Source organism: Camarhynchus parvulus, chromosome 4A, assembly GCF_901933205.1.
Source record: "Camarhynchus parvulus chromosome 4A, STF_HiC, whole genome shotgun sequence".
Classification (NCBI taxonomy): domain Eukaryota; kingdom Metazoa; phylum Chordata; class Aves; order Passeriformes; family Thraupidae; genus Camarhynchus; species Camarhynchus parvulus.
In genome coordinates, this window is record NC_044600.1 from 5,476,246 (window position 1) to 5,488,698 (window position 12,453).

At 57.2% G+C, this 12,453-nt stretch overlaps 1 protein-coding gene across 1 annotated transcript in view; it reads left to right on the forward strand.

Annotated features, from left to right (window-relative positions):
* EFNB1 (ephrin B1) overlaps positions 1 to 9,717 on the forward strand; it is a 45,746-nt gene extending 36,029 nt beyond the window's left edge. The window contains exons 3-5 of the mRNA XM_030967344.1: positions 4,882 to 4,974; positions 5,910 to 6,038; positions 6,603 to 9,717. Of these exons, the coding sequence (XP_030823204.1) occupies positions 4,882 to 4,974; positions 5,910 to 6,038; positions 6,603 to 6,991 (611 nt within the window). The 3' untranslated portion in view covers positions 6,992 to 9,717. The remainder of the gene's footprint in view (positions 1 to 4,881; positions 4,975 to 5,909; positions 6,039 to 6,602) is intronic.
* Positions 9,718 to 12,453: the final 2,736 nt, after the last annotated feature.

The window sequence follows — 12,453 nt, forward strand, 5'->3', positions numbered from 1 at the left end:
GGAGTGTGGGGTGGGATGGCCAGATTCCCAGTTGCTGCAGCAACAAGCTCCTCACCTGCCCTGCACAGCTGTGGGGAGGGACACAGCAATCCCCATGGCTTCATGGCATGGCAGTGCCGTGGTGGCAGGGAGGAGAGCAGAGGGGCCCTCCCGTGGTCAGCGGTGCCGCTGGAGCAGTCCCCAGGCCCTTCTCTCTCCATGCCGGGCCGTGTGGCTGGGGCAGCTCTGGAGCAGCTCTGGAGCTGGCAGGAGTGGCTGTGAAACCCAAGCCTTGCATGTCCTGCGCCTCCTGTGCGGGGACGGGACAGGGCCGGGCTGGCTCACACAGGCATTTCAGGGGCTGCAGGGCCCCTTCCCGGCACAGCTGCCTCGGGAGGGCTGGGAGAGGGCTGGAAGAAGGCTGGAAGGTGGCTGCCGGCTCCCGCTGGCAGTGTGACAGCGTGGGGTGGGCTCCCTCCGTACAGCCCCTGCCCCGGCACTGGCAGCAGCCCCAGCCAGTGTGCTGGAGCTCAGGAGAGGGGCTGGAGGATGTGTGCAGGGTGGGGGGCTCGTGTCCCCACAGTGGGGCTGGCTAGGAAGTGACACCAATATTAATAGTACCAATAACGGGATGCCCTGAGTTGGAGATGCGTGGCCCTGATGCCTGGGAGGAGCAGGAGGAGGAGGAGGAGGAGCAGGAGCTGTAACCAAGCCGTGCTCCCTGGCGGCCCCAGGGAGTTGGTGTGCAGTGGAGCAGGCGGGTGCCTCTGCTCGGTGACCTGGAAGTGGCTCCGTGTCCCCTGGGGTGCCAGCCCTGGTTGGGATGGGGGGAAGGAGCTCAGTGCCCGTGGTGGGCTGGGCTCCAGTGCAGCACCTCTGTGTCAATACCGAGGGGGTGTAAAACAGCTTGAAAGATCTGGAGAGGGGAGGTGGCAGGAGCTGGGATTTTATTTGAAGTGCAGTCTGCTTGTGGATTCCTGCAGTGTCCGAGCATATCAGAGATGGGGGAGGTGGATCTCCAGGGTGACCTGTAGGGGCTTCACCTGTGCCAGGAGGGGCTTTCAGCCCAGGGGTGTCGAGGCTGGGCTCAGGCTGCTCTGCAAGCTGCCCCTTGCCCCCGTGGTCCTGGCAGGATGGGGGTCAGGCTGTGGGGCACCGGTGGGATGCTGCCACCTCTCCTGAAGTGATAGAAACACGAACCTTGTGCAGGTCTGGGGGTGAGGGGGGTGTGAGGATGGCGGCCGGGCTGCGGCCACGCCGTGCCTGGCTGGGGCTGGAGCAGGGCTGAGCTGCACAGATGGAAGAGTGATTAAGAGCAATAAAAGGAAAGAGACTTGGATTCGCTACAGTCTCAGCACATTAATTGTGCTTTGGGGCCCAAATCATAACGCAGCCCTGCTAGAGGGAATCCAGCAGAGAAACCAAACATCTCGCTCTGGCCAAGGCTGACCATTTAAGAGACCCTTGCCTTCATCTCTTGCCAGGTATTACTTCCAGCGTCTCCCATCTGCCAAAACCCGAGTTCTCCTTTGAAATATTTTTAGGGGAGGGAGAAAAGCTCTGGTGACACCGAGTGCTGGCGCTGGGGAGGCAGCAGGGACAGCACATGGCATTGCTGGCTTGGAGACGGGACCATGGGGTTGTTGGGGATCTCAGCCATCTGTCCCAGCTCTGTGGTGTGTGTCACTGGGCTGGATGGGCGTGTGGGATTCCAGGAGTGGAGGTCCTGCCTGGCTTCCATGGTGGCTGAGCATCTCCTCTAAATTGACAAGCAATTACATGGTTAATGGTATCACTGTTAAATCCTCATCACTCAGCAGCCCGGGGCTTAATGCTCCATTAGGGCAGAGGCATCTGATGGCTCTCTGGGCTGGGAGCAGCCTTTGGAAGTCAGCCTTTGGAAGTCACTGGCCAGAGGTTATTTTTGCTCTCCCAGTCCTACAGCCAACCTGTGAATCCATCCAAAATGGAATAAGGCAGGAAAATGCTCCTGTGCGCTCAGTGTTGCTGGGTCTTGCTGGACTGAGCCTTGCTGGTGTGGCATGGGGAGGTGACAGTGTTGTTTGAGACCTGCCATTTCCTATTCCATGGCTATTCCCAGCTCCCTGCCTGGCTTCCTTTGTTGTGTCACAGCTCTGCCTCCTGCTGCTGCCCTGCAGCTGCCTCTCTGCAGCTCAGGGCTCTCCCAGCTCTCCTGCAGCCGTGCCTGTGGATTTAACATTTTCCTCTGTGGGTTGCTGACTCTGGATTCCATCGGCAGCTGAGGATTGGTGGTGTCACCACAGCTCATCCTAACCGTGGCAGTGAGTGGCACAGGTACCTGAGGAATCCATCAAGTGCCACGCAGATCCCAGTCTGGATCCTCTGGAGCTGGGCTGAGCTGAGCCTGGAGCCTTCTGCTGGAGCCTCTTCCACTGGGAAAGCAGGAAACAGAGCGGGAGGAGCAGCTCTTCATTGCTGAGCTTCACAGGGAATTGCACTGGAGGAGCCTTTCCCGATGGATCAGGGACCTGCTGCTCTCATATCACCCTGCCCTACATGTTCACATCCAACTCTCTGGACTCTGCACCGTTTGGATGGATTTGGGGATTTAGGATTTTGACTTTTGGAAGCCCAGCCAGCTGCGTGGAGCATCCAGCTTCTCTCTGGCCCATTGTGGATTTACACAGAATGTGGAAGCTCATGTCCTTGTTTCCAGAGGCCATTCCAAGACCATCACTGTGGGTTTTACAAATGTTTTTTCCCTTTTTTGTTCCCTCAAGCAACTGATTCATTTTTCCACATGGTTCCCTCTCAAAACTACTTTCTCCCTCATCATTTCCATGGCTAGAACAAGAAGAAAATTTGTGTCCAAGTGTGGGGTGGGAAGAAGGATGCTCGGCTGTGTCCCTTCGTCCATCCCTGTGGCTCCAGCTGCTCCCTCTGTCCTCTTTGGACCTTTAATATTTTTTGTTGTATGTGGATGGAATGTCTTCATAGTTATTTGGAGAAACTGCTGCCTTTGTGGAGTCTTCTGGTTTCCCCCACTTGAGCCACGCTTGCTTGTTACCACATTTTGTTATAATTAGTTAATTATTTATAAATCAGACCTTGTGAGGCCTCACAGGGACTGGTTTTTACGGACTGCTGCCTTCTCCCTCGATGGATGAGTCTCTTTGAGATGCAACAACCCATGGCATGGAGCTGGGAAGCTGGGAAGCAATTCAAGGAGCTGCTTCAGGGCTGTGAGCTGGGATGTACCTGCTGATTTCACCCCCAAACCGGCGGCTCCGGCCTGGGAGAACTGGGCTGCTGAGCCTTCTGCTGGAGTTCACTCCTGATGTGTTTTTATGGGGAGTCTGAGCTCAGGTCCATCCTGTTTGGATTCCAGAGAACTCGTGCGGGCTGTTGGGGGTGTTTCTCCACATTCCCAGGCATTTGCGTGGGGCTTGGTGCTGACAGTGCTGCTGTTGGAAGGGCTGCCAGCAGATCCCAGCTGGATGCACCATCCCAGCTGGATGCACAGCTCCATCCCAGGAGCTGCTGGCAGGGGGGACCCTGCTGTGGGAGAGGTGTTAACTCAGCAAATGGCCCAAGGACTTTCTGATTAGGAAAACATTTGCTGGGGTTTCAGGCTTGATTGCACAGAGGTGTTTGGAAAGAGCTGATGGACTCAGAGCCTGCTTCCTGGAGGGATCTGGGTGTGCTTTCCAGTTTATCCCAGCGTGGAGGCTCATGGAGGTACCCAACCTCCTGCTGGGTGCCTCATTGCACTGTACTCCAGCCTCTTCCTGTGCCCTCACCAACACCCAGCAGGGTCCAATGGATTCATCCCAAATTTCTGTCAGTCACCTGCCCTCCCAGACCTGCTTTTTTGCGGGATGGAGGCAGGAATTGGGCTGCACAGGGAACCTGAAACCCTGGGGCTGAGCTTTGACTTGAGGCTCTGGGAAGTGTTGGCTGCACTGTGCTGGCCAAGTCCTGCCTTGTGTGTGGAAAATTATCCCTGGACTCCATGATTCTCCATCACATTGCCTTCCCCAAGCTGTTGCTGAGCTCCTCCCAGGTTTCCCTGCTTCCCTGGGTGAATTGATCCTTGTGGTTAGATTTGGTGGAGCACTGGGATGCTTTGTGTTTGCATGGGGGTGGGATGGGGTGGGAACCATCCACAGTGGCCACATCCAGGGCCCTGGTGGGGTCAGAAACCAGTTTTCTGAGTCTGTTTAGCAGAATCTGCCATTTAGGTGCTTAATCCTGAAATCTTTGTGTTTGGGTTTGTTCTCTCTTGTGTTCCCCCTGCCCTGAGCCCTGCAGAGGGCTGGAGGATGGGGGAGGATGGGGGAATCTTCCCTGTGCTCCCATGGGATCCAAGGGCTGAAAACTCCGTGCCGGCTCTAGCGAAAAGTTAATGTGAATTTAAGTGACTTCTGCCCTGCAATTAGAGCCCCCGGAGTCCACTGGGGCTCTGAGTTTACATTCTTCACCGAGGCACAGGGTGTAATTAGAGATGTATAATTTAAACTGTGCATATGCAAGTGTTCCCATTCTGTACCAGGAGCAAAGGAAATTATCCAGGAATTAAAGGGGGAGGAGGGTGCAGGCATGGAGAATGGCTCACTTGTGTGGATGTGGCAGTGAGAGGAAGCTGCAGGGATCATGTCCTCACTGCTGCAGGCAGATTTGGAAGGAGCAGGAGCTGGGAATTCAGAGGGCTCTGGATTGGGGTGTGAAGATGTGGCTGTAATGGGAGGTCAGGAGTGAATCCCTGGGATAGGAGGTGCCAGGAGATAGCTGGGACCTGCTTGGCAGTGCCAGGGGACAGTGAGGACCTGCACAGTAATGCCAAGGACCAGCAGAGAGCTGCCCAGCAGTGCCCTTCCAGCTCCTAGGAGCCTGTCTAACGTTCCCTCTCTTTTCCTACAGCCACTTCCAATGGCACTCTGGATGGCCTGGAGAACCGGGAAGGAGGGGTCTGCCAGACACGCTCCATGAAGATTGTCATGAAAGTGGGGCAGGGTGAGTCCTCCCATTCCCTGGGGTCTCCTGCTGCACCCTGAACCAGGGTCCCTGCTCCTCTGGGGGATGTGGGAGTTCAAGATTCCAGGGAAACTGAGGCCAGGCCAGCTGCTCCTGGGGGCACTCTTGGGTTAGTTCAACAGAATTTCATTTTTAGGATCTTTCTTCCTGCCTTTTTTCTCCTGCCAACATGGCGCATGTGCGGAGCACTGGGATTGAAAGGGAGCGATTGTTCCCGGTTACCTCGTGGGCCATATCCCGGCGGGAAGTGAGCTCAGCACAGGACCCATGAGCCCTGCAAGTGTCTCAGGGGGCTGGCACAGGCAGTGCCCCTGTCACTTCCTGGCCATCCAAGGGGGGATTGTAGCTAGCCAGGCATCAGAGATTTGGCTTGGCAGCTCTCAGCTCTGGAGGCCACCAGGCTCTGGAGACTCTGGCAGTGGGACACTAGGGGTGTCACCAGCAGGCTCTTCTCCTGGAGTTCCTGCTTCCCACCACCTCCATCCCAAGCTGCTTCCCAGCCCCAGTGATGCCCTGGCCTCATTTCAGCCTCGACTCGGATGCGCAGCTCCCGATTCTGCTTCTCATTATTGTGTTTGCACGTTGGGGCCAATATTTATAATAAACAGGCAAAGCTGTGCTGCAGCCTTGGCCTCCTGCCTGCCCTTCCCTTCCTTTGCTCCTGCTGCCCGAGCAAGAAACCTGTCCCAGCCCACGCATGGGAGCTCTGAAAACAGCAAACCAGGGAATTAGGGTGGGGACCTGCTTCCCACAAGCCCTGGAGCAGCTCAGCCTTGCTCTGTCGCTCTCAGCATCTCCCAGTGCTCCTGTGCCCCATGGGAGTGCCTGACAACTGGGGGCACCTCTTTAGGGGGAACAAGCTGCTGCCTTCCAGGTTGGACCAAGGCTTCTCATCCATCCCTCCCCTTTCCCAGATCCCAACGCGGTGATCCCAGAGCAGCTGACGACGAGTCGGCCGAGCAAGGAGTCGGATGACACCGTGAAGGTTGTCACTCAGAGCCCACGCAGCAAGGTCCCGGCGGTGGAGGAGCCCGGCAAGCCAGGTGGGTATCCCAGGGATCCCCAGGAGTGGAATCAGATGAAGCTGAGAAGTTTTTCTTTTCTTCCTGCCTGGATCAGCATCTAAGCACTGCTCCTTTGGGAGCTGCAGCTGTCCCGGCCCAGGGGTCAGTAACTGGAGACTGGGGAGCTCTGGGTGTCAGAGTCCACATTTACCAGGGCATCCTGGTCTGGAATGGTGTCATGTGGACACAATCAACACTCTGCTCCATAGGCTGGGAGAAAGGAATGGGATCAGTGGTGTAGGATGTGGAACAGGGCATGTGGTGCCCCCTCTGTGGATGCCTGGGGCTCCTGCCTGCCCTGCCCAGTCCTTCCCAGGGATGTGTGGGTCTGACTGGGGTGGGAAGGTGGGGAGCAAGTTGCATCCCCTTGGAGGTGAGGGGTTCCCCTCCTTGGGAGCATGGCAAGAGAGTGTTGTGCTGAGTTTGAGGGGCAGAGAGGGGCTCCAATGAGCAACTGATCCCGCTGCTCCACAGGTGTGATCCATGCATGGACAGAGCACAGATCTGCTGCCTCTCTGACCCCCATCTCCCCTTGCCTTGCAGGCTCCGTCAACCAGGACGGCCAGGAGACCCAAGGTCCCAGCGATGGCTTCCTGAGCTCCAAGGTGGCCGTGTTCGCGGCCATCGGTGCCGGCTGCGTCATCTTCATCCTCATCATCATCTTCCTTGTCGTACTCCTGATCAAGATCCGCAAGCGGCACCGGAAGCACACGCAGCAGCGAGCTGCAGCCTTGTCCCTCAGCACCTTGGCCAGCCCCAAATGCAGCGGGAACGCGGGCTCAGAGCCCAGCGACATCATCATCCCCTTACGGACTACAGAGAACAACTACTGCCCGCACTACGAGAAGGTGAGCGGGGACTACGGGCACCCCGTCTACATCGTGCAGGAGATGCCCCCGCAGAGCCCAGCCAACATTTACTACAAGGTGTGAGGAGCAGCCTGAGAACGGCCGATGCAGCAGCGCGGGAGCGCCGGGCGCGGGGCTGGCGCCGCAGGGAGGAAGCGAAACGTTCCCCCTGCCCTGGCACGGCGCGGGCAGCGCCGGGAGCGGCGCCGGGGAGCGGAGGGCTCAACGCTCACGTGCTGATTCTCCCCTTTGTATTTAGTTTTGTAGTTCTCAGCTTTTGTAATCCCGAGACTCTGAGGGTGAGCCTTCAGCCTCCTCCTCTTCTTCTCCAGACTGTGGCCGGCCGTGGGGGGCGGGCGCCGTGCCTTTCTGTGCTCGGGACACCGCTGGCAAACCCGGAGACTCCACCTCCCCTTTGTGGTTTGGGATTTCCCCGTCACCCTTCCGGGCCTGTGGGAAGTGCCCGCCAGCGCCGCAGCCGGCCCCGGAGCCTGGAGCAACGCCGGGGCCTCGGTCCCAGGAGCAGCGAGCGCACAGGGGGATGAGGAGGAGGAGGAGGAGGATGCTTTGCCATGGTGCCAAGATGCAGACAACTGTGCAGGGAGGAAGCTGGCAAACCCGATTTACTACTACTACTATTATTATTATTATAATAATTATTTTAATTTTTTTGTAACATTTTTATTTTTGTGAATTCTGGGTGGGACTCCGGCCCGCCACCTCTGGGCACACGCCATCACCTCCTTCCAGCACGTCATCCTGCCGGCCACGGGGCAGATCCCGCTCCCCCCACTGCCCCTGGAAACTTTTGTGTTCGTAGCTGTTGACTCTTGTTTTAGTCTCTTTATAAAAAGAAAGAAAGAAAAAAAATTTCTATCTCCACCCTGTCTCAAGCGTTCAGTGCGCGAGGGGCTGGTCACTGCTCCTGCCCCGCGCGGAGCAGCCTCGGCCTGGCAGCTCTTCCCAACCCCTCTGGAGCATCCCACTGTGGAAAAAGGCCTCTGGCTTTCCATCGGGCTGGGGCTGAGCCTGCTGGAAGCAAAGTAGGGGGTGGCAGGGGGAAGCTGCAGCTCCCTCCCAAGCTGGGCATACTGCAGGTGGTTGTCCTTGGTAAGGAAAACTGGAAAACAAAGGTTCCCAACTTGCAGCTTGTGCCAGGAGTGTCAGGAGGAGGCTGGTGCTCAGGATTGAAAGCCCCCAAGAGGCTGGAGCACCAAGCTTAGCTTGGTTGGGAGCTGAGCCAAAGGCTTTCCACCCTCCTGCTTTACCTGAAGAATCCAGTGCCCCTCGGTGGGACCTTCTTTGGGGACCAGCCCCACTGTGCCTGTTCCCTGCCCTGCTCCTGGTGCAGGAGCATTCCCTGTCCTGCCACCTCCTGGGGGTCCCCAGCTCGAGCTCCCCTGCCCTTGCCTTGCCCATCTCCCACCCAAAACTGGAAGGGGTTGAGCCTGTCTGGTGGGATCATTCCCAGCTTCCTCTTCCCGGGAGGAGCCGCCAGCACCGTGGCTGATGCCAGTGATTCCAGCAGGGCTGGCAGTGCCCTGTCACTGCCTGTCCTTGGGCTGTCCCCCCTTCCTCACTTTCTTTTCCTTCCAGCAGTAGCTGCTTTTGCTCAGGGAGCAGGAGTGGCGCCGGCGGGGCTGTTCCCGCCTGGGCTGTTCCCGCCTGTCCCCAGGGCCCCGAATCCCGCCTTAGGAAGTGCCCAAAGAGCGAGGGAGCTGCTCTGCTAAAGTGCCTTGACAAGGAGCGGGCGGGGGCGGGGGCAGAGCAGGGACAGGGGCCCGTGGCCTGGGAGGATCTGGTGACTTGGGGGACCCGGTGGCCCCAGGGGGATCTGGTGGCCCGGCTGCTGCGCTGGGGTTTGGCCCTGAGCGGGATGGGAGCATCCTGTGGTGCCACGTTGTTTGGTTTAGGGCAGGAATTAGGGCTGGAGCGGAGTGGGGTGTCCCAGCTCCCCTCCTGCCCTTGGCATCCTGAGGTGGTTCTGCTTCCAGGGCCTCAAACCAGCTGCTTCCCTCGGGAGAGATGCACCCCATTGGGTGCTCCCCCTATTCCCCATCCCAGCACTGCTTCCCCCGTGTAGCACCTTCCATCCCTCTCTCCTCTGTGGGATCCACTGCCCATCCCGGCCTGGGAGCCGCCCCCACCAGGACCCCCATTCCCCAATGGGGAAATCCCAGAGAATTGTGTCTTAAAAAAAATCCCTTCCCTCTTCCCTCTGCCAAACCTTAGGCTGTGTTTCCCCAAGTGGGAAGAGCCCTGGCTGGGTGGTGGTGGCAGTGGTGATGGTGGCAGTGACAGTGGAATCCGTTAGGAATAGTGACCGAAGTGGAGGGGGAAGTGGGGGGACAATGTAGTTTTGGTTTGGTTTTGGTGGAGAAGGGACAGAGTTTGGCCACAGGTTGTACCAAAAGTGATCTGACAGTGCTGGTGACTTCTCATGGTGGTTGTCCCCAGCTGAGGTCTCCATCAGTCCCACTCCTGCTGCTGGGAACAGCTGCAAAATCTTGTAAATATGTGAAGAAAGGGTGAAATCAGAACTCTTGGTTTTTGCTGAGCACCTCGGGCTGCTGGGTCCTGGATCAGAGTGTGTCCCTTGGGTTCTTTTCTTGAAAAGCATTGAAATTTGGTTGATTTTCCTTTTTTAAATTTTTTTTTTATTTTTTTGTTTCCTCCTCCCCTCCTTTTGTTTGTGTAAATACTAGTCTTTTTTGGAAGAAATAATGTAAAGATGTTTTGTATAAACTCCGAATTATTTTCTGGTTGCTTTTTCTTAGAAAAACAAATGAGAACTTAAAAAAAAAAAGAGAAAAAAAGAAAATTTAACCACAAGAACGGGTGTAAAACATTGTCATAGAGCTCAGCCTGGAGCCTGTGGGCTGTGCTGGAGTGTGGGAACTGCCGGGATCGGGACTGGGGACCTGCCCTTGATATAATGCAGGATCAGATGGGCTCCAAGCAGAGAGTGAGGCTCATTCCCAGTGAGTCCCAGAGCTCTGAGCCCTGTCCTGGCCATGGGCAGAGATTTGGGGACCACATGGTGATCTAAAGGGACATCAAATTTATCTGCTTTCTTATCTTTAACCAAAAAATCCCTGACTTGGGGATGCAGAACTCCATGCAACATCCTGAGATCCTGCTCTGCTTTTCTGGGCCTGTGGAGCTGCTCCTGGTGCAGATCCCTTTCCCAGCTATTCAATTTTGTGTTTGCCTATTTCGCTGGCCAACTGCCAGCTCACCATGGCCCCATCTCTTCTTGGTGCCAGGGCTGGGATGGCTTCTCCTTAGCCGTGCCCAGTGCAGGGTCCCTGCCCAGGGGTGGTGGCCATGCCTGGAGCCATCTCTGGTGTCACGTGGCACTTGTCATGGGCAGCTGGAAGGCGTCAGGGAGCCTCCAGCTCTCCCAGTTGCTCCCAGGAGCTGGGCTGTGAACCTGCATTATATTGAGAGAGGGTTTCTGGGAGGTTCCAGAGGTGCTGGAGCAGGGATGGACAATCCCTCTCTCCATCCCGGCAGTGCTGCGCCCCTGCACGTCCTTTCCGCGCTCCCACATTTCAGAGCTGTGCCACCTCCACATCCCACAGCGTCACATCCGCACCGTCCCTGTCCCGAGGGGCCTGGCCCTGCCATCAACCAGCTGGGACTGCCACTGCCCCACCCCTGTGCCACCACCGGAGCAGCCAGGCTGACAGATTTTCCCTGTCCACCCTGCACTGCCCTTAGCCCAGGGGTGGATACGGAGCCTGGATGTGCTCCTGGTGCGGGGCACGCGGGATGGGTTGGGAACCAGGCACAGGGGGAACCAGCCCCCTCTGTGCTGGCACCTCCTCGGCTCCAGCCTTGGCATCCCCATGCTGGTTGATCCTCCTCGGCTCCCGGTGGGGCTCCGGTGGTGCCGGGATCCCCTCGACCGCGCTGCCGGCGCCGCAGATTTTCTTTCTTCGTGTCATGATCCTGGTTTTGATTCCTTTCACCTTCTCCCAGCTCTCCCGCCCAGTAGCATATCATCGGCATCGGTAACAGCTCTGTGGCAGCTGAACTCCATGGAGCCGTGATGGAACCTGATATATTGTTAAATAAAAGGGTTTTTTTCCTATGGAATCCTGGCTGTCTCCCGTGTGCTTTATTCCTGCCCTAGGTTTGAAACTGCAGACTGAGTGGAAGAGATCTGGAAAGACTTGGCTGGGACGGGTCTTCACCAGCTGGTCCTGGAAGGACCTGGTGGGTTTGGTTTAGTCAGAAAAAATTTGGAGATTTTTGTCCAATATTTACAGCATGGACTCAGGATTGCATGAACTCAGGGTTGGATATAGCTGGGCACTCCGTGGATATGGTTGGACCTGGTGATCTTGAAGGTCTTTTCCAATCCAAATGATTTTGTGTTTCTGTGGCTCTGTCCCTGTAACTGGAGGCTCCTGGGGCCACTGGATTCCCTCAGACTTGAGAGGCTGCTCCTGTGCTCTGGAGCAGGCAGAGCCTGGGAGCTGCTGGTGGCACAGGACAGGGATGTCCCATTCCTGGCAGGAATGAGCCTGCTCCAGACAGGCACAGGGAAATGCAGGAAGGGAGTGAGGCCAGCTCCTCCTCACCCTGGAGTTGCTTTAGGAGAAGATGGAAGTTCCTGCCTGATGCAAACCACACCTGCTCCAGTCCAGGTTGTCCTGTCAGGAATTGTGGGTGCTGGATTCTGGGATGACCAGAGGGGTATGGGAGGGAATGGGTCTGGTTTATGGGATCTTAAAGTGGGGCTGAGGCACCAGCCAAGACAGGCTGGAGAAAACTCAGGCAACCTGGAGGGGTGAGGTGAGCCTTGGAGATGGACCACAGTGGGATAGTTCAGAGCTGTTTGGGCTCAAGCAGAACCTCTGGGACCATGCCAAGAGCCTGCTGGAGTGAGCAGGGAATGCCGGGATGGGGGTCGGGATGGGGGGGCCTGGGCTGCACCAGCTGGGCTCAAATGTGGTTTGCTGGTTTGAAAACCCTCCCTCTCTGCGTGCTTTGATCCCAGTGGGAATGAAATAAGGCTTTTAATTCTAAACAGCTTCGCCGGGCCCTGATGCCTGCAGGGAGAACTGGAAGTGCCAAACGTGCTGGGACCTGCCAGCAGAGGGAAAAGTGCTTTAACAGGTTCCTGGAACCCACCCCCGGCTGGGAGCAGGAGGGTCCCCCCGGCTCTGGGGCTGCTCTGGGTGGGACCAGCACGGACTGGGGGGTGCAGAGCCTGTGAACCCCACAGGGTCACTCCTGGTGCTCCATGTGTGCCCTAAGGCGGCTGCAGAGGGGTTCCATGGCAGAGGGATGTGCTGGACCTGCTTCTCCTGATCCCACCCCAGTGTGAGATTCTGCAGAAGTCCCTGTGCTGGGAAGGGTTTGGTTGGGAGCACTCTTGTCCCTGTCTTTGGTGGGAGGGGACATCAAACCCTGCTACCAGTCAGTGCCCACGGGGACATGGGAGGTGAGACCATGTGGTGGCTCTGCTCTGCTCCCAGGGGCCGGCTGGCAGTGAGGGATCAGCAGGATCCTACCCGGAGCCTCTGGATCTGGAA